At 43.2% G+C, this 24,399-nt stretch overlaps 1 protein-coding gene and 1 long non-coding RNA gene across 6 annotated transcripts in view; both read left to right on the top strand.

Moving 5' to 3' along the window:
* Positions 1-21: 21 nt before the first annotated feature.
* On the top strand, positions 22-21,113 carry HMGXB4 (HMG-box containing 4). Of its 5 annotated transcripts, none has more exons than XM_085890868.1 (11): positions 22-45; positions 1,461-1,603; positions 4,100-4,220; positions 6,551-7,013; positions 10,301-10,769; positions 10,961-11,039; positions 12,793-12,857; positions 13,185-13,293; positions 14,768-14,916; positions 17,430-17,552; positions 18,783-21,113. In XM_085890868.1, exons 3-11 carry the CDS (start codon positions 4,139-4,141, stop codon positions 18,840-18,842), a joined length of 1,599 nt encoding a protein of 532 aa, XP_085746994.1. In that variant the 5' UTR covers positions 22-45; positions 1,461-1,603; positions 4,100-4,138; the 3' UTR covers positions 18,843-21,113. The 5 variants fall into 5 exon arrangements, with proteins under 5 accessions (XP_085746994.1, XP_085746992.1, XP_085746990.1 ...); XM_085890866.1 differs by lacking the exon at positions 22-45 and adding an exon at positions 54-561; XM_085890864.1 differs by lacking the exon at positions 22-45 and adding an exon at positions 54-374.
* An 863-nt stretch (positions 21,114-21,976) lies between these two features.
* The window catches only part of LOC147021098 (uncharacterized), a 3,801-nt gene continuing 1,378 nt past the window's right edge, over positions 21,977-24,399 (top strand). Inside the window, exons 1-2 of the long non-coding RNA XR_015060713.1 lie at positions 21,977-22,544; positions 22,669-24,399. The exon at positions 22,669-24,399 is cut by the window's right edge and continues 1,378 nt beyond it. This is a non-coding gene — a long non-coding RNA (uncharacterized LOC147021098). The remainder of the gene's footprint in view (positions 22,545-22,668) is intronic.

Consider the following 24,399-nt stretch of genomic DNA (forward strand, 5'->3'; position numbering starts at 1 on the left):
GCTTTTCAATTAATTACAATTAAAATCTAAAATGAACGGGTGTTGGTAAGTATACGTTTTATCTTTTTCCCGACGAAATCGTTTGAAACTATGGTTTGCTGCCTTAGTGACGAATCGAAAGAGGAAATTATTTGTTCGAGTATAAACGTTTTACGTTAAATCGACGCGATTTGCATGAAAATGTCGGAGTTTTCTCTCGTACTCGGCTGAGAAATCATTGCTTTCGTTCGACCGTCGCAATTACGGCCTAGTCGGAGAGTGAGGCCTACTTAGGCCTCGTTATTTCCTAGGCAATATCCGGGAAATCACGTCACAATCCTGGCGTAGGCGGCTAGCACAGGGTATGGCCTACGAAACTTGCAGGGTTCGAGATGGTAAGGGAAACAAATTGCGAGAATTCATTTTCCGTGCAAATCTCACCGCTTGCTCATTAAAGATGGGAACACGTACGATGTGTTGCAAACTCTTTTTTTTTTTTTTGCTTTACCTTCGTGCAATTTCAGTGCTAGTTGATTACCGTTTGGGCTACTTTGATGACTTTTGAGGCCTCGTTTGCAGTTTGTGAGTAAAGTTGTTTAATAAATTTGTATCGTGGTCGTTGTACCTCGTGTCGTTCGGCTTGTTGGGTGGTCGCGTCGCTAGACTACCCTAATTCTCAGGTTTTCTGTCTGTTTGTTTGATGAAACCTGACTGGTAGGTTCATACCAGGATCTAGTTGGATGCTTTTGAGCACCGTTGCTATGGACACCACCGTTGCCAAGCAACGGGAGTTTGAAATTTTTGAAAAAAATCCGAAAAAAAATTTTTTTTTTTAGAAAATCAAAAATCGGCTTCCGCGCCTTTATGCGCACTATAATGAACCTATTTGTCAAAAAATTTCAGCCCGATCCGTCAAAAACTGTATGACTAGTATGCAATTGTGTAGCGACCACCCATGTCGCCTACCGGCTTGTTTGAATATTGCTGTACAAAAATCGTTCCTATGTGCAGTATAGGAATGGATGAGTGCAAAAGTAATTTCTCTTTTTAAAAAATAAAAAAATAAAAATTGATTGGAGTGAAACACGCACTTGCCTTTGAATTGTCTGGCTTGGGTTCGAATCCCGACCCAGTTATCAACTGTCATCGTGTTTAATATGCATAGTGATTTATCAATGTGTGCTCCATCCCTCTGATGGGCGTTAAGCCGGGTGTCCAATCTGCTAACATGAGTTGGTGGACATTAATTGTCCCACGGTGTCGTTCCCGAAGAGGACGTGAATTATCGCTGGCACCCTGAACAAATTGCAAACTGCGATACTCTGTCGAGTATCCTTCGTTGGAGATGTAAACCCCCGTCCAGGATTGTAACCCTTTCCAAGAGGCTGCTTCTGCTGAACCAGACTAAGGCGGACAGGCAGGCACATATCTTGGCTGGCAATCTCTAATCTGTGTGTTTTGACCGTTTTTGTGCTGAAAAGATTCAGGCAGGGAGAGCATCTTGGACGAGCTGACTACGTCTGGCCGCAGCCGACGCGAGAAGCGCCGTTCGTACAAAGACTTTCTTCGAGAGGAGGAGGAAACCTTTGCAGAAGCTTGGCGATCATCGACTAAACGTCCAAGGGTGGGAGGCTTTTTAAGTTTGGGAGGATGAGGGCAGGATAAGATGAGATAAAAAATTGAAGTGCTGAAAATTCAAGAGTGGATAATTGCTCTGATCACAACACATTTTATTTGACTTATATTTATTTATTAATTTTAACCCTTGGTCTTAAGATTGGAGTGGGAATCGAGAGTTACCTTGAAGGTGTGCTCGTGTTCTCGCAAAACTGCACTGATATTACTCCCTTTAAGAAGTGTTTTTCATCGGTCGTTGAGTTTTCTGATACAATTGGAGTGTGCTTAACTCCATGCTTTTTACTCTGAAACTTTTGACCCTGTCCTCATAGTTGTTATCTCCACCAGCGAAAGTAGATCGAGGTTACGTTTTCACCCCGGTTTGTCTGTCTGGCTGTGAGCAGGATATCTCAAAAAAATTATGGATGGATTTGGACGAACTTTGGTGGACAGGTTGGGTGTGACACAAGGACGAATTGGTTCGATTTTGGTGAAAATCCGGATTTGGATTTTAGAATCTTTTTATAATATTACGATTAATTCTTCACCATTGAGAGATGAGGCCAAACATGATATGTAGCACGATATTTCAAAATGTTGTCAATTTTGATTCACATCCAGATGCAGGTCAGGTATGGGAGCACATGCTGGGGCAGCGCGTCACTGCGTACACTTTCCGCCAGTCCCCCAGGGGCCTCCATTGGCCATCTCCCAGGCAGATGCCTGGCCCATCCCCATCTCCCTGAGATGTTGATCAATCTGCTGCAACCACAAGGCACGTGGTCGGCTCATTGGCCTCCTCCACTCATGAGTCTCCCTCACTGAGAGAATCCGGTGAGCAGGATCAGCGTCAGGAAAATGAGCCAAATGTCCATACAGCCGCAGCTGACACTCTCAGACTATGTAGGTAACAAATCTCATTTGAGTCTCTCAGCAACCGCTCGTTGAACACAAAGTCCGATCAGTGATAGCCAAGGATTCTCCAGAGATCTAGCTCCAGAAATCTAGATCTGATGGTACCAAAGGAATTAAGTCTCTTTCTCAGATCCCTGGTCAGGGTCCTCGTCTCACATCCGTAGAACAAGACTGGAAGCACCAAGAACCTGAAGACTCAGACTTTCGTCCTCCCGTACAGGTACTGGCAGCGCCACACCCCATGATCTAGTGAATCCATGACTCCCCAGGCCTGACCTAGATGTCTGTTTACCTCTGGCTCACAGCCAGCAGAGACATGAATATCACTGCCAACGTAAGTGAATCTCTCCGTGACCTCAACATCCTCACCACAAACAGGCACTGACAGGGTAGCAGCATCCAAGATGTCATTGAAAGCCTGGATCTTAGTTTTGATCCAGGAAACCCATAATCCCAGCAGCTCTAAGTCCTAATTTAGCACCTCGAAGGCCCCAAAAAGGATATCCAGAGTCTCCGCAAAAAGGACTATCAGTGTAATACAAAACGGAAACTGTTCAGCCTGGTGGAAGGATGGGCTCTACCGAGTGCCATTCTCATTCTTTATCTAACCACAGGTGGATGAAACTTCATTTGAAGCTTTGAATCTCAAAATGGCTATCTTCTGAATAGTTTAATGAATGAACATTCAAAAATACACGTGTTGTTGTGGTGGAAAATATATTCCATCAAATGATAAAGTATTCCTTTTGCAAGGGAACACATACTTAAATCAAAGTTTGTAATTATAAAAGTCGTGTCATTAATAAAGATGGATAAATTGTGGATTTCAGGAATGAACTGAAATCTTCGATGATGAATACGAAGTGGTGTTATTGATTGATTGATTGATTGATTGATACAGATCTAAAGCCACAGAAGAGTGAGTTGACAGAGAGCAAAAATGAAACGTACTGACAGTTGTGCAGTCGGTCCATAGTTGGGCACAACAAAAAAGAGAGGAGAAGACTCAGTAACCTGCACATAAGGGGGTTGGGCCAGGTATGGATAAGGAGGGGAGAACATGAGATGATGGTACACCTCTTTCTTTGAAGTCCTGGAGGAAGAGTGGAAATGAAGGATCTTCGGAAGGCGGTTCCCCAAATCTAAAAGAAAAAAAGATGAACAAGAGAGTACAGATTTGAGGAAAAGTCTCCATTTTTTTTTATTGGGCATTGTTATCCTGGGGGGCAGGGGGGGGTTACTAGGAGGGTTGGAGGGCTAACGGAGTGGAGGGAATTCGACTGGAGGACAGGTGGTTAAAACGGAACCCACTGTTCCATGAGAACCGTGATGCTGCGGTCCCAACCAGTCGGGGCGAACAGTAATATATCGAATTACGGACAAAGGCCTTGTTGGCATGGGTGTTTGTTGAACACGGTGTTTGATGTTAACATAGCGTTTGATGAAGAATTGCTTTTAGTAGTGTGCTGGTAAAGTCGAACCTCCTTTTACAGTTTTTTATGGGAGCATGATCGAGCTATTGTCTTCTGATTACGGGTCTTCTTTGGATGTGGACATTTGTGCTTCTGAACTGCTTTTTATTTTTAAGGATTCCTTCAGTGAAGAAGGGCTGATTGAAACGACAGAGATGGAGCACTCACGGGTCTTGCACAAGAAGAAGAAGAAGAAGATGTCCAGGGACTCTGATGAAGAACTGTACTATTCTGAAGGTGATGCCGCTTCTTACTTGCACAATTATCACGATATTTGATTGGAGATCAGAGCTTCATTTTTTCAGGGATGTAGGACTCGGTTGTTTCGGCGGGTTTTATGCCTCTTTTTCTCATCTTGGCAGCACGTTATTTTTTTTTCAGTTTTTATTGTTTTTGTTGATTGCACCAACTTGTCCTATTTGTGCAGTTACACCATGTGGTGATGCGATACTTTCAGCCCAGTGATACCTGCACATGTGCATCCCGGATATCACATTGTCTCTTGTGTGACATTTATGGGCAAAGGCAATTCTTTCAGACTTGCAGATGAGGTGTTCGGTTATTCGGTGGTCAGTTATTTATTTACTTTTTTTTTTCTTCTTCTTTTTTCAGTGTGCCACAGATAATTGGTTATTAAAATCAAATTGCACTTTCTACCTTTTATGACTTCCTAATTGGTTCTTGAAGAACCAGTGACCAGAGAAGCTGTCAACATTGATTAACTTTATTATCCCCACGCTCTTTGAAAAAAAAAATGGGGGGATATTGTAATCGGCTCTCTATCTGTCTGTCTGTCCGTCCGTCGCGCTATCTCCTCTTAAATGGTTGGGCAAAAATTCACCAAACCTGGTACAGTGTGATCTGGATAATAAGGCCAAAAAAAAAAAATGTTGCATTGGCGTAACCCGCCCGACCCTAAAAATTCCGCCGACCCTACGTTTTTTTTTTTTTGTTTTTTTGCTATCGAAAAATTTTGCCGACCCTATTTTATTGCTATTTTTGTTGTTTTGCTATCGTTTTCAAGTATCTTGTTGATTGCGATCGCGATCGCAAAAACCCGGAAGTGTTTCGGACAGAACCCGCCGACAAAAAGGGTGGTACTCGAGCCGGGGGAGATTTTGGGAGGGATTTATTAGGAGAAAAAAAAAATAAAAAAGATCCCGACCGACCTACCCTATTTTTCAGTGACCCGTTACGCCAATGCAACATTTTTTTTTTTGGCCTAAGCGTATGCTTGAATATAGGCGCGTATGAAAAGTAAGTGCTGCAGGCCTCTCTGCTTTCTCCATTAAAAATAAGCGCACATCAAAACTTCATCGTAAGGCTTTGAAAACTGAAAATATTATCAACTCGAACACGACAGTATTTCGTGTTTCATTGGTACTTAAGCTTCAAGTCTGAATTTCTTGCACGTCTGGTACTGGTACTTAAAAGAGTTGGACATAAAAGGGTGTTTTACGACCCCTTACGATAGAGTCGTAAAACCACATTTTTCATCACGATCAAAATGGACACGCCAGTGAAGCGTCGATCACACACCCGTTAAAAGAAGATTGAGATTATCGCGTTTTACAACACTTGTTCGAACCAGTCACAGACGTGTCAGAAATTCGGGCTTAACACGAGGACTTTGATGTGAACGGTGAAGAATGAGAAAGTAATTGTTGAGAGTGTGAAAGGTACGGAGGAGATAGGGAGTGGAAGACGGGCCTTTTAACCGGACATGGAAAATAAACTTGTTGCGAAGTTTCAACCGATACGTGCTCGAGGACTGAAAATGTATTTAGAATTTGTTTTCCGAGGTACGGACAATTCAAATTGCAATGATGTAAAAACTGTCATCAATGCAGCCAATTTGAGGAACATTTACCATTATAAGCACGTCATGGATTTTTGAATACGTAGAAGTGCATATGGAAAATAAGCGCATATGTGTTCCACAATCTAACAGTAGGCACATCCGCTTATTATCCAGAGTCTACTGTAGTTATGATCACCACGTGGAACAAAGGTGCGAGAGAGTATCACTTTGGCCCCAACCCCTGGGGTGGGGTCAAAAACCAAAAAATGCAATTACAGGTACATTTTAAAGCTTTTTAAAAATTTTAATGAAACAATGGTGCAATCAATATAGGGGGACGTATGAAATATGTAACGATTTTTGGTGATTGGACCCTCCCGGTTTATGCCCCAGGGGGTGGTGACTTGCGGATGACAGGGGTCAAATGAGAATTAATTAAAAAAAAATTTTTTAACTCGAAATCATTCTTGGTCGAAAACGTTTTGCCATCTTTCAACTTTGCTTTTCGGTGGGAAGCGTGGGGGATTTGTGATGACGTGCCGTCGACTTCGCTCAAGTTTGTTGTTTTAACTCTGAAGGAATTTTCTCCTTGACTGCATGTCAGAAAAAAACATAACTGTTATGTGATGCAGGTGTAATGTCAAGTTTGTCGTATCACCGAACGTCATGGTGTTTTTTGTTTAATTGTGATTTATAAAATTTTAATATTTTATTTACTTCACCTTCCTCAATCCACATTAGATGTTGACATGTGTTATTTTGGAAGCAGGCTCACACAGAAGGAAAAGGCAATCGAGTGAAATGTCAGGAAGCGATTCTGCCATGGATCTTCTGAAAGCAATCGGCACGCCGGTACCTGGTTTATCAAAGATTCCCAGAAGGAATGAACGAACTGGTTATGCTGGCAATATATCCATTTCGCTAGCCAACCAGCAGAAGCGTGCCTCCACTCGTGTCCATGGATATACAAATGACAACATATTTGGTCTAAACGAGGTGGATGTGGAAACCGAAGATGAGGAAGCTCAAAGCCACAGTCGTTCCCGCCCTCTCATGGTGGATCCAGACGGTGAGAACCTTCGACTGAAGATGGTGCTATCACCGAGTGAGCTTGCTGCGATGGATCCAGAGACCCGCCGGCGTCTCGGAGCTCTGCCTCGGCCCTTGAGTGAGCCTGAGCCTGGGGAAATTGGTGATGATGGGTTGGCATACTCCGGCACCCTAACCACGTGAGTTTGAGGAACTCGCCTCCTTCAGATGGCACTCATGGATCTTCCCTACTAATGCATATGCACAACCATACACATATACCCACATGCACACATCTTTAGAGTCTTCTTATGATGAAAAGACACATTCTGTGGACTGGTTGTTTTAAATAAAAAAAGAAGTCATACTCAGGCTCCAACAGTTGTGAACATGAACCAGTGGTCTTGCATACACATCATTTAATCGGTGTTCTGAGGGGAAAAATAACACTTAAACTTCATGGAGAAGTTATTTACATTTATTATAATGCGATCCTCAATGACTGACACGCCGCTTGGTGGGTAGGGGACAAGAAGATCTCTGCATATGCTGGGGCAATTGCCGACAAAACAGCTGAGCGGAGTGTGTTGACTTTCAGTGTTTGAGGTGCACGAGCACGGACCCCAATTTTATTATTATTTGTTGTTTTTTTATACAAAGTCCAGGCTTGTGGAGAAGCTTGGACTATAATGTATCAGGATGTCACAGAACAAAAGGAACAGTAGAAAGAGAGGGAAACACACCCAACAGCATGGTTCTCTTTCGATTCTGATGACATACCATACTGTACTCTGTCACAGAGTGTCGGTGCTGCCGAAGCAGTTTCTTGGCAAGGGTTATACTGAGTGGTTTTCCAATGTTTACCCAGTATGTAGTTCTGGCAGGAATTTGTAATTTGTTCAGGGATAGTTCGCTTATTATTAATAAAGAACACCGTGGGACCTTTAATATCCACCAACTAATGTCGGCAGATGGGACACCCAGTTTAATGTCCATCCGAGGAACGGTACATACATTCATGAATCACCCTGCCTGTGAAACACTGGGCTGACAGTTTATAGCTGGGAAGGGATTCAAACCTCGGCTGGACAACTTAGAGGCAAGTGACAGCAGGGTTGAGGGACAAAATAGAGGGAGAATTCGAGAAATAAGGGATGTGGGGAAGAATGTGACACATGGGGTGGACAAAATGGATACAGCCGTAAACTCTCAGGAAGGAAAAACTGGAAATAAAAGTTGCAAAGAGATTGGCTTTTTGGGGTATGGGTACAGGGGGCGGGGGAGAGGGGTGTTAACTTGAGTATAAAAGATCATGGTCTTAGATGTGGATGATCTGAGATGGTGGTGAACAGTGAGCTGTATTTGAGACCTGGAGGGTAGAATGAAATTGAGGATAACATGGAAGTTGGTTCAAATGAGTGGCCGTGGGTAGTGATTCTGGATTTTGGGAGTTTAGACAAAGGATGGCTGTTGGCAGACTGCACACGTCCTGCAGAAACCTGAGTGGTGGTGGGGGCGGGGGGGGGGGAGGGCACATAATTTATTGTCCCTCCTCCCCGCCAGGTCGCCACATTTCTCCTCCAAAGTCATCGTCCTTCCTTTCCGTGCCTACAAAGTCTCATCCATTTCAGACCTCATTGCCTCCACATACCCATTCATGTTCTCCTTAAATTCTCCCATTTCCTTTCCAAAGCCGAATGGGATCCCTTCCAAATGCTTACCCAACTCATTCAACCGATCCACCACCTATTTGTCCCTTTGCTTTCACTCCTTCACCAAGATCAACTCCCCCTTTACCTCTTTCTACCTGTTTTCTATTTTTCCCTGCCCCTTTTCCAACCAGACTACCCTCTCCTTACTCTCCATTCCCTCCTTCCGGAATTACTTTTGCTCGATTCTCAGCCATTTTACATCCCCAGCCACCTGTTTGCACTTTGTTTGAATCCAGCTTTGGTTGTCCTTAATTTGGCCCACTTTCACACATGTATCAGCCATTTGCTTTTGATTTGTTTCAGTTTCCTTCCCAAACTCTATTCGCATCCTTGTCATTCCAATCCTTCATGGGAACGTGTCCACCATACACACCATTCGTTCAAGCCTGTAGTTTATACTTCCTTGAGTTTATAACAGATAAAGCCTGTGCCCCGTTTTGGGGAACAGGCTTGCGGACTAAATGGGGCTTTTCTACAAGAAAATGGGTAACGGGATGTACATCTCTGAGGAGCAAAAGGCAGTGCACATGTCCATCCATCCATTAGGACCATACTCTGTGCAGAGCGTTGGTGCCGCCGAAGCAGTCTCCTTGGCTATTGGGAACAATCCTGGACGGGTCGTCACTCCGACACAGTATACCAGCATGCTGGCACTCATTTTGCCGACCTCGGAAGGATGACAGGCAGAGTCAACCCCACCTGGTGTTAATTCAACAGCTGAGCGGGATTTGAACTCAGGACCCTAGGATCCCAAGCCTACTACCTTAACCATTAAGCCAACACCAGGCATAGTGCACATGTTCAAACATTTTAAGGATCGTCTTACTGTACACTTCTTTTTTTTCTTCCTAGAAATGCATCCAGGGACTTCAAATACAAACCTTTTGTGCAGTGACACGTCCACTGGCAATGATGATCCCCCAGCCTCAAAAAATTATCCCCCCACAACAATTTTTTTTTAAACAAAAAAAACGTAAAAGGATTTGTCCGTATGTTGCGTTTCGTGGCCACATTCCCCGATCCCCTTTTCATACCACAAGGTCTTTAAAGCTTGCGGAACACAATGTTTTTGCGGGAACCTGACACCCACATTGGACAATGGTTTACTGTTATCCTAAATGCAAAGGGGTGTAAGGAAAACAAGGGAATGCACACACGTATGGCAGTATCTCGCGATATAATACCTCCCTTTGTGCCCACGGTATCTTGACTGCTTACGTGATAAAGATTCAGACAGGGATAGGTCACGGGATGCAAACAACAATCTTGACGCTTGTGTGTGGTTGGCATGGTTGATATAGGCCTGCAGCATGGTGTCACTGAATATCAGGTCACTGAATAAACAAACAAACAAACAAACAAACAAACAAACAAACAGGTCAGTGAAGGCAGGTTGTATTTTTCAGAATGGTGGTGATCATTGCAAAATTGACGAACGTTTTTGTGCTCTACCTATACTGTACACGTAAGATGTCATCATAATCATATCAACACAATCTTCCATGGGATATTATCTTCAAATGGTCACTTATCCCTGCAAATTGCTCATCTCACATTAATTAAGCTTGCAATGGCATAGAAAAATACTGTTCATTTGATTGTCTTTTTAAATGGTTTTTTTTGCTGTTGTTATATTGGTTCATTTTGGTGTCGCAACTAAAACCTAATCTGGTTTAACTGCTTGTGGAGTCGCTAAATACTGCTCATGCATAACTATTTCTTGTATGGGTTTATTACTCGTGTTTTGATGGACTTTTCTTTGCCACTGCATGCAGAGGAAGTGACACAAGCGCTTCTGATTCCATATCGGATGAGCTCTCTGACTTTGACGATGGCCCGGCGTTGGGCACGAGTGACTTTTCCGATCTGGAGCTTTCAGAACTCGAAGCTGGGGAGGTGACCGCCTCTTCCGAAGAAGAAGGCCTTGTAACTGGGCGCCTGCTGCAGGCCTACTATGCAAGCCATAAAAAGAAAACGAAGAAAAGCAAGAAGAAGAAGGAACGTGAGCGTAATAAAAACAGAAAGCACAAAAAGCGAAACAGAAGCGATGAAGGGACAGGTGCAGGGCGACACGGCTCACCGGCAGAGAGGGGTGCTTTTTCACGTGCTAAGGGCTCCGGTCCCACACCGGTGACACAGTATTCAATACCAGCTCCACCGCCACCCATCCTGCACTCAGACGTGCGTTTGGATCGTTCCAAAAAGAAGGGCAGAGAACCAGAAAAAGAGGAGCGACCAGAGAAGGTGAGGATAATGTGGATTTATTTTTTGAATGGTTTCATTGAAAAACATTGATCCTTGTGAAAGATGACAGAAATTGGGAACATGTTAGTTGAAGAGGAAAATGTATAATAATTTGAGGAACTTTGTCGTGATGCATAACCTATCTTTTTATTTATTTATTTGTAACATTTCCTCACAATCTGCTTTTGCAGAAGAGGAAGACTATGTCAGCTTACATGCTATGGAGCAAGGAATATCGAAATGTGATTATGGCTGAAAGCCCCGGCATAGGTGAGCATGCATCCTACCTGTTTGGCTGTTTGCTAACTTGGCATTTGTAACACTCTGTTTAAATCCAGTGGACTGTGGGTAAAATGTTGTGCGAGTAAAATTCCAATGGTGGAGCTTTGAAGGGGATTTTTGCGATTCTGCTTTGTCATGTGTACGACCCTTCAATTTAACTGGTGTGTTGACAACCAGCAGGCAGAACCGTAATATGCCGAGACCCATGGGTTGCGCAGATGACAGATTAGTGCTCGATTAGCTTGCAATCCAATAACCAGTGGTTTTATCGAATGGTGACCAGGAACGCACCGGTAATGAATTTTAATCTTCTCCAGGAAAACCCAGTGTTCAGAAGTGCTTTTCTAGTGTGGTGAGATGCAGTACAAGGCATGCACGTATGGTCTTCGGAAAGATCGTTTATTCTGACAGGACAGAACATTCAACAGCATGAACCTTGACACTAAGACAAAGCACGGAGGAACTAAATTCCGATGGTTTTCTAACCATCTACCAACCACACACAACCGGCCAAGTTTTTATTACATTGTGCCTTCAATCAGGGCAGTTCAGTAACCTTTTCCTCCCACCATCGTGGTTCGTGCTCTAACCGGGTGAGCAGTGCAGCCAAGGAAGCAAGATGTGGAGGGTCTGCAAGCATCAAGGGCAGACACACACACACACACACACACACACACAGAGAGAGAGAGACACAGAGAGAGAGAGAGAGAGAGAGAGAGAGAGAGAGATAGAGAGAGAAAGAGAGAGAGAGAGAGAGAGAGAGAGAGAGAGAGAGATAGAGATAGAGATAGAGATAGAGATAGAGATAGAGATAGAGATAGAGATAGAGATAGAGATAGAGATAGAGATAGAGATAGAGATAGAGATAGAGATAGAGATAGAGATAGAGAGACACAAAGACAAAGACAGAGACAGACAATGAATAATTGAATTTAATAACAATTGAAAAAGCCTGCCTGGCTGCATCATGCTCATCAAGCTTTTATGAGCTCTCCTCGCCCTGCCGAGCTTCCATGCCTCCTGGGCATGGCCAGAGTTGCCCGTCTAAAGAGGCCAATGGTCAGATGCCACTGTTGCAAGTCTGATCACTCACCCTGCCACTGGAGCCCTAATGCCAGATGAGGACCCAGCCAATGACCAGCCTCTATTCAGCAGCCTAGTTACCAAAGCCCATGAGGCTCCATGATGCCTCCATGACACTTTTAACCCAGCCTGTGCACAAACTGATTTTGGACAGGGGGAAACAGGATGAGACCTGTCTAACCACTAGGTTGGACAACACCATCCTCCCTGTGGTGGTACGAAAGACTTCAGACTCAACATTTCCCACCATACATCATGAAAAATCCTATAAATGATGTGAATACAAACAAGGTCTGTACCTTTATTATAATTAACTGAACCCCTCCCTCCAACCTCCCCTTTCCCTATCGACCCCCCCCCCCCACACACACACACACACACACACACACACACACACACACACACACACACACACACACACACACACACACACACACACACACACACACACACACACACACACACACACACACACACAGAGCTGTTTTGTTTATTATTATAGTTTGACATGCAAGGTTATTTTGAAGATAAATACAAGGCTTTATTTTGGCCTGTTAATACCAATGTTTCTAACTTCCTCGTGTGAATTGATCAGGGACGGTGTTGCACGCGTATGTGTTGGTGCTCCAAGTATTTTTTTATTCCGTTATATTTGTAGATTTTGGGGAGATAAGCAAGAAGTTAGGAGAAGTCTGGAAGCAGCTTCCTGAGAAAGAAAAGCTGGTAAGTTTTTATCGTTAACATTACACACAAAGCAACATTAATTTGGCATTCTTATTTCAATGTGTATGCTAATCCAACGGCAGAAGTGGGAGTTGAAGCTGTTTTGTTTTTTTTTGTGAGCTCCAGTTGTGAGTGTAACTTGACAAACACAAACCTTTCCAAAACAGAGTTTAGTCTGAGCTTTTAAAAGGTTTTTTTTTTTTAACGACCTGGAATCTGGAGTGGAAAGGTGAAGTTGTTGTTGCTGTGGAATAATCATCAATGTGGTGATTATGACGTTGAGTTGTCACCAGAGGTTGTTTACCGATGCCTGATCGGATGTTACAGGTGTGGAAGCAGAAGCAACAGTATCTTCAGCATAAACAGAACAAGGCCGAAGCCATGACGGTTCGCAGGAGAGATGTTCAGCAGGAGATTGATCGACCTCAAAATAAAAGTACAAGTGTTCAGATGCCATATACGTATATGTATATATATATATATATATTTTTTTATCCAGAGGTTTTCTTATCCTTTGCAAGAGCAACAGCTTTAATATTTGAACAGCTCATGTTCGTTACTTTGTACTAACTAACATTGTTTTTTTGGACCAATGAATGAAAACTTGAAAACAAGAAGTGCAATTTGTAGTGCATTTTGACAGAGGGTGCTGATGCAAGAGATTACTCCTTTGGTAATCGAATCTGGGCTCTTAAATAGCCACGAGTGCCAACAGATAGAAGAGTCGATTCAACGTCCCATTGAATGGAATGCATGCTTATCGATGCAACATCCTACCTGCGTGGCAGCAGGATGATGTTTTATATTGTAGTTGGATTACTTTCCATTCAAATGATTTTCCTGTAGATTTCATTTAATTTAAAGGTTAATTTTATGCACATAAATTAAGGGCTGGTAGGATGTCCGAGGCCCGAGAGGTACACACACTCGTCTCCAAGCTGTCTAGCATAGATTTGAATCCCGTCTCAGCTATAACCTGTCATCCCGGTGTTCACGAGCAGGGCGATTCGTCAACGTGCGTTCTGTCCCTCAAATGGATGTTAAACTGGGCGTCCCGTCTGCCGGCATTAGTTGGTGGACGTCAAAGATCCCATAGTGTCCTTCGAGTGAAGTAGGCGAGTTATCGCTAGCACCATGAAGAAATTCCAAACTCCTACCCTGACTTCCTGTGTCGAAGTGGCGACGCGACCAGGATTGTAACCCTAGCCATAGAAACTGCTTCGGCAGCACCGGTGCTCATTATGTCGCGTGGTCTAATCTAATTGGTCTAATCGCGCATGGTCTAATTTCATGATCTAATCAGATGTAAATCAAGCTTTCATCGTTTTGCGAAGAAGCTGGCAATTCATTGATTTGGCATTTAATGGATGCATCTCATAGCTGAATGGTAACCTTGTTTGATTATATTTTAAACCCTTCTTATGAAGTTAAAGAAAAAGCTCACTTGTAAGTTTGTTTTTTTCACAATATGTTGTTTCTTGCACCACTTGCTCCACAGATATCACATGGTGATGATTCGCTTTGGCTGTTCCAGAAGGGAATGTAGATGCTATTTTAATTGGTGTGTGTGTGTGTGTGTGTGTGTGTGTGTGTGTGTGTGTGTGTGTGTGTGTGTGTGTGTGTGTGTGTGTGTGTGTGTGTGTGTGTGTGTGTGTGTGTGTGTGTGTGTGTGTGTGTCCACAGACAGATAAACTTTAATATAGTGTCCTGGTGGCCGACTCTAACATAGCACACCAGTGGTGTACCCCCGTGAGGCTCTGTGTTGTTAAGTTGGCAGTCTTATTTGGTTGTTGGGTTCCCTTTAGAAGCCACACTTGTGGGATAATGAAGGAAATTTTTACTTTTTTTTATTTCTGTTTGCAGTCGATTCTGTTTCTTTATTCCAACCTTCCAATGCATTCTTCTCGTAGCACCAACACCACTCCCACAGCCTAGACGGCCCTCCGTCGGCTCACCTCGCCCACGCCCACCTGATGTTGAACCAACCGATGTAGCAGCACATCTGCAGCTCCTTGGGGAGTCGTTGAGCCTTATTGGGCACCGTTTGCAGGAGACAGAGGTTTGTTCATTCTAAGTCCTCCTGTGAAGTCATTTTATCGATTGCTGATCTGGAGTCATAATATCCATCATGGTTTGTTGGCTTCTTTTCAGACTTTACAACATGCTGTACTTTAATGAGTCTGCACTGTCTTAAAGCAAATTAGAATTAATTCTTAAATTTGTCTGCAATACATCTGAGGATTTTTTATTTTTTTTAAATGATACAGTAGTCCATTATTACCTCCACCATCAGAAATGGACAGAGGTTATGTTTTCACCCCTGTCTGTCTGTGAGCAGGATACCTCAAAAAGATATGGATGGATTTGGACAAAATTTGGTGGACAGGTTGGGTGTGTTGTAAGGACGAATTGATTTGATTTTGGTGAAGATCTGTATCCGGATACGAGAAATTTTGTCTTCTTTGAGAGATGGTGATTCTTCACCATTGAGAGATGGGACCAAAAACGATACACTGTCAGACCCCAACATTCGCGGACTCCGTGTTTTATTTACCGTGTTCATAAAATGTGAGCTGCTTCTACATTTGCGGCCCTGTGCTTCGCGTATTTGCGTTTTTTCTGACCTGCTTCTATATCCGCAGCCCTGTACTTAATGTATTCGGGGTTTTTCGTGGGCGTATTCGCGTTTTTTCTTCTTCTTCTCCCTCCCCCCCCCTCCGGGATTTTTAATTTTACTTTATGAATGACAAACTGCCAGGAACCTAACCCCTTTTTCCCATTGAAACAATGCCCCCACATTCGCGGATTCGATATTCATGGCATTTTCCTGAAACGTATCCCCCGCGAATGTTGGGGTCTGACAGTATAGCACGATATCTCAGAAAGTTCAGCACGGATTCGGACGAAACTTTGTAGACAGGATGGGTGTGTGACAAGGACGAATTGGTTCGATTTTGGTGAAGATCCGGTTCTGGATATGAGAATTTTTTTGTTTGTTTTTTTCAAGTAATTCTTCGCCATTGAGAGATGGGGCCAAAAACAGTAAATAGCATGATATCTCAAAAAGTTACGGGTGAATTATAACAAAATTTGGTGGATCAGTTGGGTAGTTGAGAATAACAAGCCGATTAGATTTTGGTTAAGGTCCAGATAAAGCCTTTCAGTGGGATACAAAACGTAAACTGTTCAGCCTGGTGGAGGTAGGTGCTCTATCCAGTGTCATTATGGTTTTATTATGTAATGTTGTTTCATTATATAATAATCATTTTATTATATTCACAGAAAAGATATCAATGACTACAATTCTGAGATATATGGGTTTTTGTACATGCATGACGAATTTACCAAATAACAGCTAAGAGTTGTGAGAGTTTGGGCCAAGACCAAAAAGAAGCATGCTGGGGAGTTAAGTGGTGGCACAAAATGGCAGTGGAATGTGCAATTCCTTTATTCCTTTATTCCTTGCTTCTTTCTCCCATCTACGGAACCACCTTCTTCAGGTCTCCTGTCATCAAAAAGCGCGGGGGTACTGAATTGTTCATTATTAGTGAGACAAATAAGGCTTCGTAACGCAACTATTTTTTTTAAAAATTCATTGATCCATTCCCGATAACGACGTCCATTCACTGGAAATATTGTTTATCAAGAACACCCTTAATAAAAGAGCTTCTACTATATTTAATGATCAACTACATAGCAAATCCCCATGCTTCCCACCTGAAACAAAGTTGAAAGTTGGTAAAAAGTTCCACCAGGAATGACCCAACATCAAATTATGAGTTGAAAATTTTTTCCCCCATTTTGACCCCTGTGACCTTAAGTCCCCTACCCCCCCTGGGGCATGAAGCCAAGGTCAAATCCTGAAAATCTTTGCAGATTTCATGCGTCCCCCCAATGTTGATTGCATATACAAAGTTTCAATGAAAATTTTTTAAAATGTTCCCATCATTGCATTTTTTTTTTGGTATTTGCCCTTTGACCTCAACCCAGGGATCGTGGGGGTGAGGGGCGGGGGTGGGGGGGGGCAAAAATGATACCGCTCTTGCACCTTCATGCCATGTGGTGATCATAACTACCAAGTTTGGTGAATTTCTGCACAACCGTTGAGGATGAGATAGCATGAAGGACAGACAGACAGACAGACGGATGGATGGACGGAGCCAATTACAATATCCCCCTGTTTTATTCAAAAAGTTTGGGGGTAATGAAGGAGCTTTTCAGTGTGTTTTTTTGTTAATATTTCTTTGTGGTAATCCAGCAGGTACAAGCCAAAACGTGTGAAACAATAATTTAACTTGCGACATTTACACCTTATAGACTATATAAATTCCAAGTCACATTTTGGAGGGGAGATAAGCACACAAAAAGAACTCCATCCGATGGAGTAAATCGGAAGAAGATGCACATCAAACAAGTCAGCAGTTATTCCCAAATACAAGCTAATGTCATGAAAATGATCATATTTGTACATTTAAACACATTATAACTGTAATGGTTACAAGAGTAGAGGAACAGTCAATGCCCTTCTGAGGTGACTGTCAAAAAAGTCCAAGTTGTTTGACTTGTTTGCAGGGCATGGTGGCTGTATCTGGGGGCCTTTCGGTATTGCTGGATTCACTTCTTTGTGCACTCGGTCCTCTCACCTGCCTCACAGCTCATGTTGACGAGCTCAGCGGCTGTCCTCGAGAGACGCTGGTATGTTTGTCGGGTTGTATGTGTACCTCGCTCGTTGAGCTCTGTCATAAAGACGTCATTGCTTCACTCTATCTCAACACATTTAATGATCGTCGGTGCAGTAAACTAGCTTTAAGAATAGAGGGATCCAAAGCTCTCAGAATTTTTTGAATCTCCTCTGATGCGACCTAAGTGCAAGGTCTGTTGCTTTCACATCACGAACAAGTCGGTGGTCTCTATATTCTGCCATATATTTCCCAATATTGCCCCGCTACACCCTGTCCGCCGACCTCCCCCTTCCCATCTACTCCAGGATACACACATTCTTTCAGTAATCTCCTTCTGGTTAGACTTCCAAAATTCAGGCCGACTGCACAGCTCAACTCCTTTATTCCTTGCTTCTCCCATCTATGGAACCACCTTCTAGAGGTTGTACTGTCTCTCTTCTCTCCAGAGCTTCAAGCAAGCTGTGCCCCGCCATCTCCTGTCATCCCCAATTCTGTCCCATGATCTTTATTACCCCCATTAACCTTTCTGAACCCAACCATCTTACTTGCTAGTTTCAGTGTATCCTCCCTACCTCCTTTTCTTCTTATCCTGTTCGTTCATTCCCTTGATGTCTGCACCACTGTCAAATATATTTCACTGTTCCATAAGCTTCACTCCTGTAAAGAAAAAGAAGAGTTTGTATCCATCGATCCATTGGGACTATACTATGTGCAGAGCGTTGGTGCTGCCTAAGCAGTCTCCTTGACTATTGGACACAATCCTGGACGGGTCGCCACTCCGACACAGTATACCAGCAAGCTCGCACTCATTTTGCCGACCTCAGAACGATGACAGGCAGATTCAACCCCACCTGGTATTAATTCAACAGCCGAACAGGATTTCAACTCAGGATCCGAGGATCCCAAGCCCACCATCCTAACCATGTATACATGTTGTAAAATAACAGAACTAATATGACACAAACTACAAATGAGCTCCTGACAATAATTAGACCACACAGGATGCTTAGTAAATTTAATACCAGAGCGTGTGAACTTGGGGTTGTCTTCTAAAGATTTTTTTTATTTTATTTTAAAGCAATTATAATGGCTATGATAGACTCGTCTAGTACAATATGGAATAATTTGTCACGTGATGACCGACTGGTGCGCTTTTGGTAACAGATGAATGTGTTAAAATGACTTTTATCTTTCCCTGTACCACAGTCTAATACTCTGGACAACATTGCTTACATCATGCCAGGTCTATAAAGATGGCACATCGAGCTGGTTGGATGAACATTCATGCAAAGATTATTTTTAAACCTGGCCGTTTGGAGAAGAAGCCAAGCTCCTGAAAGAAGCATCATGCCGTTTTACGTGGGTCATTTGATGAATTGGACTCTTCTCACCAGATGAACGGACCTTGCCTACCTCCTGTTGTAAATGACGTCGGTCATCGCCGAACTGGAAGGGCAATGATTGAGACCAACGTGTTTGAATTGTGCTGCTGGAGGGCAATGAGAGTGGACTTCTTTCCTGATTTCTGCCACTGTTCCAATCGGTAGCTTAATTAACTTTTAATAAATAAAAGGAGGGACTTTAGCCCAGTCCTGTTATGTGCATCATCTTTAGTTATCATAAATTGTGAATGGCAGTTTTTAAAAAAATAATCATAATAATTTTGTTAACAATCTGGAAACTAAAGTCTGGTTAACATGGTTATAGCTTCCTGACTTTTTGCTTTGGGGTGAACTTAGTCATTTTTAAAGCTCCTGGTATATTCGATGTCTTAGTTTTGTAAAAAAAAGTTTCTTTTGGATTTGAATTTATTACAATTTTATGATAATGATGCAGTTTATCTATCTTTACAAATTCGAGAAATGGCATGATGGCAAAAAGGTGAGGTCGGAGGAAATGATTAGGTGAGGAGTTTTGTTCGGGGTGGTGTGGAATCGTTCGGAACTTGTTCGTTCCTATTGGATGCATATTGGGCGAGGAGTCAGTTGTGCACGTTCGGTCTCCGGGTAGCATGTCTGGGGGTGTATAACAAGTGTGCCTCTGATGCAGCGCCCACTGTATGTTTGGGCAGGAATTTGGCCAAAGTGCTGTTCGTACTTTGCCTTCTTTTGTTGAAAGAAATAATGGAATACGAGACGACCCGTGAACCCGTTGGGTTCCTGTTGCGACAGCGGTTGATGAAAAAAAATCATTTCAAGAAAAAAAGATAGCTCCAGTGAACTAAACCGCTGAGGTTGTTTGCATTGATGAAATTCTCCCGAAGAGTACTCGACTGAATCGGGAATTGATTTTTAAATAATTTTTTCGTTGCCAGATTTGAATGAAACTTGATACTGCACACCGCAGGAGAATGGTGAGTAAGGTGGCCCTAAAATTTTTGCGCTATCGTGTACTATTTTGGCTGTATTTCGGGAACATACCTACATACTGTGTCGGAGTGGCGACCCATCCAGGATTGTGTCCAATAGCCAAGGAGACTGCTTAGGCAGCACCAACGTTCTTCACAGAGTATGGCCCAATGGATGGATGGGATGGATACCTATATGCATATATACATACATACATACATACAAGATGAGAGTTTTAGTAATGTATCGATATAATGCCCACCAACTAATGTTATTGTGTGATATACACATTCTGTAATGCAATGCCCTGCCTGCAAAGCGCCAGTCACAGTTTCTTGTCTAACTGAGAATCAAACCTAGACTAGACAGGCCAGAGGTAAGTGCAGTACTTCGGCACAATCCTGTCATGACATTGGCCCAGAGCGATAAATATTCAGGAAATTAATATTTTCATTTTGGATAAAGCAAGAGGAATTGCAGTGAATTATTTTGTTTTTTTTAAACAGAACACCATTGCAACTTTCAATTTGAGGAATTAACTCTTGTGCTGATTGCTGTACATAGTCCAACAGGATTGTGCAGAGGTAGTTCACTTATTTTTTTAACAGTGGGTTCTGTTAAACCCACTGTTAAAAAGTTCTGTATCTTTCATGGATTGCAACTAAAGCCAGAAGTTTCTTTTTAATTAATACATTGTCGTGCAGACGGCACCCACCCGAAAGTGTGTGCTCACATTCTGAGCGTGCACTGACCATGCTGGAGGCTAGTTTCAGGGATTAAACGAAGCCGTCTACAACTCGCACGAACCGACATCTGAGCGGTTGATCGTCGTGCCTGTTCTACTACGCTAGTTACCAAACTCGGAATGATTCATTCAATCCTCCAAAGGGTAATCGATCAACTCGAACTACGTGGCAGCACAACCACGAACAGGTACAGAAAAACTCAGCAAGTTACAGGAAAGCACAGGATGAAGAACCCAGGCTATTCTAAGTGAGCGGAGCCAGACAACAGACTAAAGGGTCAGTGTGAGGATGTGAGAAGCAGAAGCATGGAGCTTGTCCCACCAACAAGATAGCTTGAGATATGAGTAATGCTGAGTGCGTTTCAATTTCTGGGTCTGTCAACTTGCTGAATCTCCTCATTTTGTCGAGGTCGTCACTCTATCGTTCCAAGGGAGCAACAATAAGAAATCGTATTTTGCAATAAATGATGTAACGAATGACTATTGTTGTTTCCAAATTGATCCCGTTAGTGTGAGGTTATTTGGTTGCCACAACCATCTTTCTCTTACCCATTCTTCAGGACAATGCCTGGCTTTAAAAAAAAAATGCACTATTTAGGGTGCATTGCACAAAATGCAATCGAGGGGATTGTCATCACAAAATAGAAGTACAACGGCACTCGGTTGAGCACGTACCTCCGCCAGACTGAACAGTTTCCGTTTTGTATCTCACTGATAGGCTGGATCTGGATCTGGATCTGGATTTGAAATATCGTGCTATAAATTGTTTTTGGCACCATTTATCAATGGTGAAGAATCATTTTTAAAATCCTCGTATCCGGATGCAGATCTTCACCAAAATCGAATTGATTTGTTCTTCTCACTTAACCCCAACTGGAAGGGCCTGGTGTTGGTTTAGCGGTTAGGGTGGTGGCTTGGGGTCCTGGAGGTCATGAGTTCAAGCCCCGTTTTCTGCTGAATCAACATCAGGGGGTTGAGAGCCTGTCATCCTTCCAAGGTCAGCGAAATGAGTACCAGTGTGGCAGCCAAAAATGTTGCATACAAAGGGAAGGGATATCGACAGTCTGGAGTCGTTAACCATGATGGCTATGGTTGAGGGAAGAAGAGTTGGAGGCGTACACCTTGCATGTGCTCGACTGGATGGATGAGGTGAAGTAAAGGTGGAATCGAGTGTCTCTGTCAGAGCTTTGGGAAGCAGGGTGGGATATGGATGTTTGGAGAATCATAAATGCCATCAGAAGTCAGACACGGCTCGACGGAACTCGATAACAAGATAACGTTTGGAAAGCAAGAAATCGATTTCCTTGAAACAAGAACTCGTGTTCGTTTATTCGTGAAAAAAAATGTTGGTTTTCTTTTTTTGAAAACCCTCTTCCCAGGATTGAAGAAGCGGGAATGGGAGCTTAGTGCACGGTTCCCATGGTTACATTTATTCTTCTACAACGGTTGGAACTCTTCAGTATAACATGGAAAGTGCACACAATTATACAATAATATTTCTCAAAGCAATGGAAAAAAAAAAACAGAAGAAAAAACAACAACAAAGCACGATCCATTTTTCGCAGTTTCACTTCATTTTACATCGTCATTGAGATTGACAGACGGACAGACGAGCATTATGATTGTGACGAACATGCTGTGCTTTGATTAAATCGGTTCGTGAAGCGATGGATACCGACACCTCGTAATAACAACAATGTAGACCAGAAGATGTGCAGAACGAACGCTCCACTTGCGTACACGTGATGATGATGGACAACATCAAGGAGGAGGAGGATAGTGCCGAGCGGCAGGAACAGTGACAAACGAACCAATGTGTCCGACTGGAGGGGCGTACAACAACAACAACAAAAACAACATGTCTGCTTGGACGGAAGAACGAAATGGCATCAGGAGCAGCATTATTACACGGGTAAGGGTAATAAAGTAGGAGTAATCAATCACAAGGTCACAAATGACTGCACAAAGGTTTCAGTTTGCATCTCGTTTCTGTGAAATACAACAGTCGATGTGACACGTTCGTTTGATGGGAACAGCTGAGCGATCATCACGGAACCCGGAGGGGACGCTGAGTCGCTGGTCCAAGGACCCCGGAGGGACGCCGACTCGCCGGTTACAGGAACCCGGAGGGGACGCCGAGTCGCTGGTCCAAGGACCCTGAAGAGGACGCCGAGTCGCCGGTTACAGGAACCCGGAGGGGACGCTGAGTCGCCGGTTCCAGGAACCCGGAGGGGACGCTGAGTCGCCGGTTACAGGAACCCGGAGGGGACGCCGAGTCACCGGTTCCACGATCCCAGAGGGGACGCCGAGTCGCCGGTTCCACGATCCCAGAGGAGACGCTGAGTCGCCGGTTCCAGGACCCCGGAGGGGACGCTGAGTCGCCAGCTCCAGGACCCCGGAGGGGACGCCGAGTCGCCGGTTCCAGGACCCCGGAGGGGACACTGAGTCACTGATCCCGCTCGTCGAGTCCGTAAAGGCACCGGTTGGCCCAGCAAGTGGAGTCATGTTGAGGTCCTTGTACACCACACACACCTCGTTTTTACGGTGTTTGTTTTTGATTGTTCACCGCAGTCCGGAGGAAGGTTCCGTTTTCCCTGAGCCCTCATGCATGCACAGTCAATATAGAACCGGTTCTTTGATGAAAATATGGGGGAACTGACAGGATCTAATCTCATGACGTGGACGTGGGTGATGACGATGATGATTACTATTACTAATTATTATTTTGATAATTGAGATTATTTTCAATTGGCTTCAAAGATAACTGACAATTGGTGGTTTGGCACAGGAGGAGGTTATTTGGCCCGTCAAGGCTTTGCTTTAGCAACACAATGTTAATTCAATCTCTCGGTTTATTTTCTTAATATCATTGAGTGGGGGGGTCAGGTGCGGATCCATGATTCTAGGTTAGAGGGGTGCAAAAATTTACATTTCACTGAAAAATGTAATTTCTCCAAACAGAGCGAGGGGAACATTTTTTGTGGGTGTTTCTTTTTGTCATAAATTCTAAAAACACACAAAGAACACTTGAATATAAATATTCCTATGAAAAAAAACTTTTCCTCAAAACTCAACATTTATTTTAATTATCGTCTCATCGTAAAAATCCAATTGAATGAAAAGCAAACATTGAAAATAATGAAATAAATGACGTCATGATCAAGACCAGAAGGGCACTCGGTGCAGCGCGAACCTCCGCCAGGCTGATTAGTTTATGTTTTGTATCGCACTGAAAGGCCGGATGTGGATTCGGACCTGAACTGAAATTTGATTGCCTTGTTCTTGTCACTTCACCAACTCATCCACCAAGTTTCGTCCGAATCCGTTCACAACTTTTTTGAGATATCATGCTGTATATCGTTTTTGGCCTGATCTCTCAATGGTGAAGAATCACTTAAAAAAATTATTGGATCCACATCCAGATTCGGATCTTCACCAAAATATAATCATTTCATGGTTGTCACATTCCCAAACTCTCCACCAACTTTCGTACAACTCAGTCCACAACGTTTTGAGCTATTTTGTTCACCAACAGACAGAGAGACAGAGACAGACGGGGTGAAAACATAACCTCCATCCACCTTCGGTGGCGGAAGTAAAAAACAATCAATATCTTCCATATTGAACAAGTGACCTTCGATCAGAATTAGGGTTTATCCATCAGATGAACATTTGCCTTCGTCATCTCGACTCTGTGAATCACTCATAACAAAGATTTCTTCTCCAACACAATTGATCCCGACTGTATACCTGAGAGAATTTCCCAC

This window comes from Eptatretus burgeri, chromosome 8 (assembly GCF_056783735.1).
Source record: "Eptatretus burgeri isolate ZD-2024b chromosome 8, Ebu_testis_v1, whole genome shotgun sequence".
In the NCBI taxonomy this organism is placed as follows: Eukaryota; Metazoa; Chordata; class Myxini; order Myxiniformes; family Myxinidae; genus Eptatretus; species Eptatretus burgeri.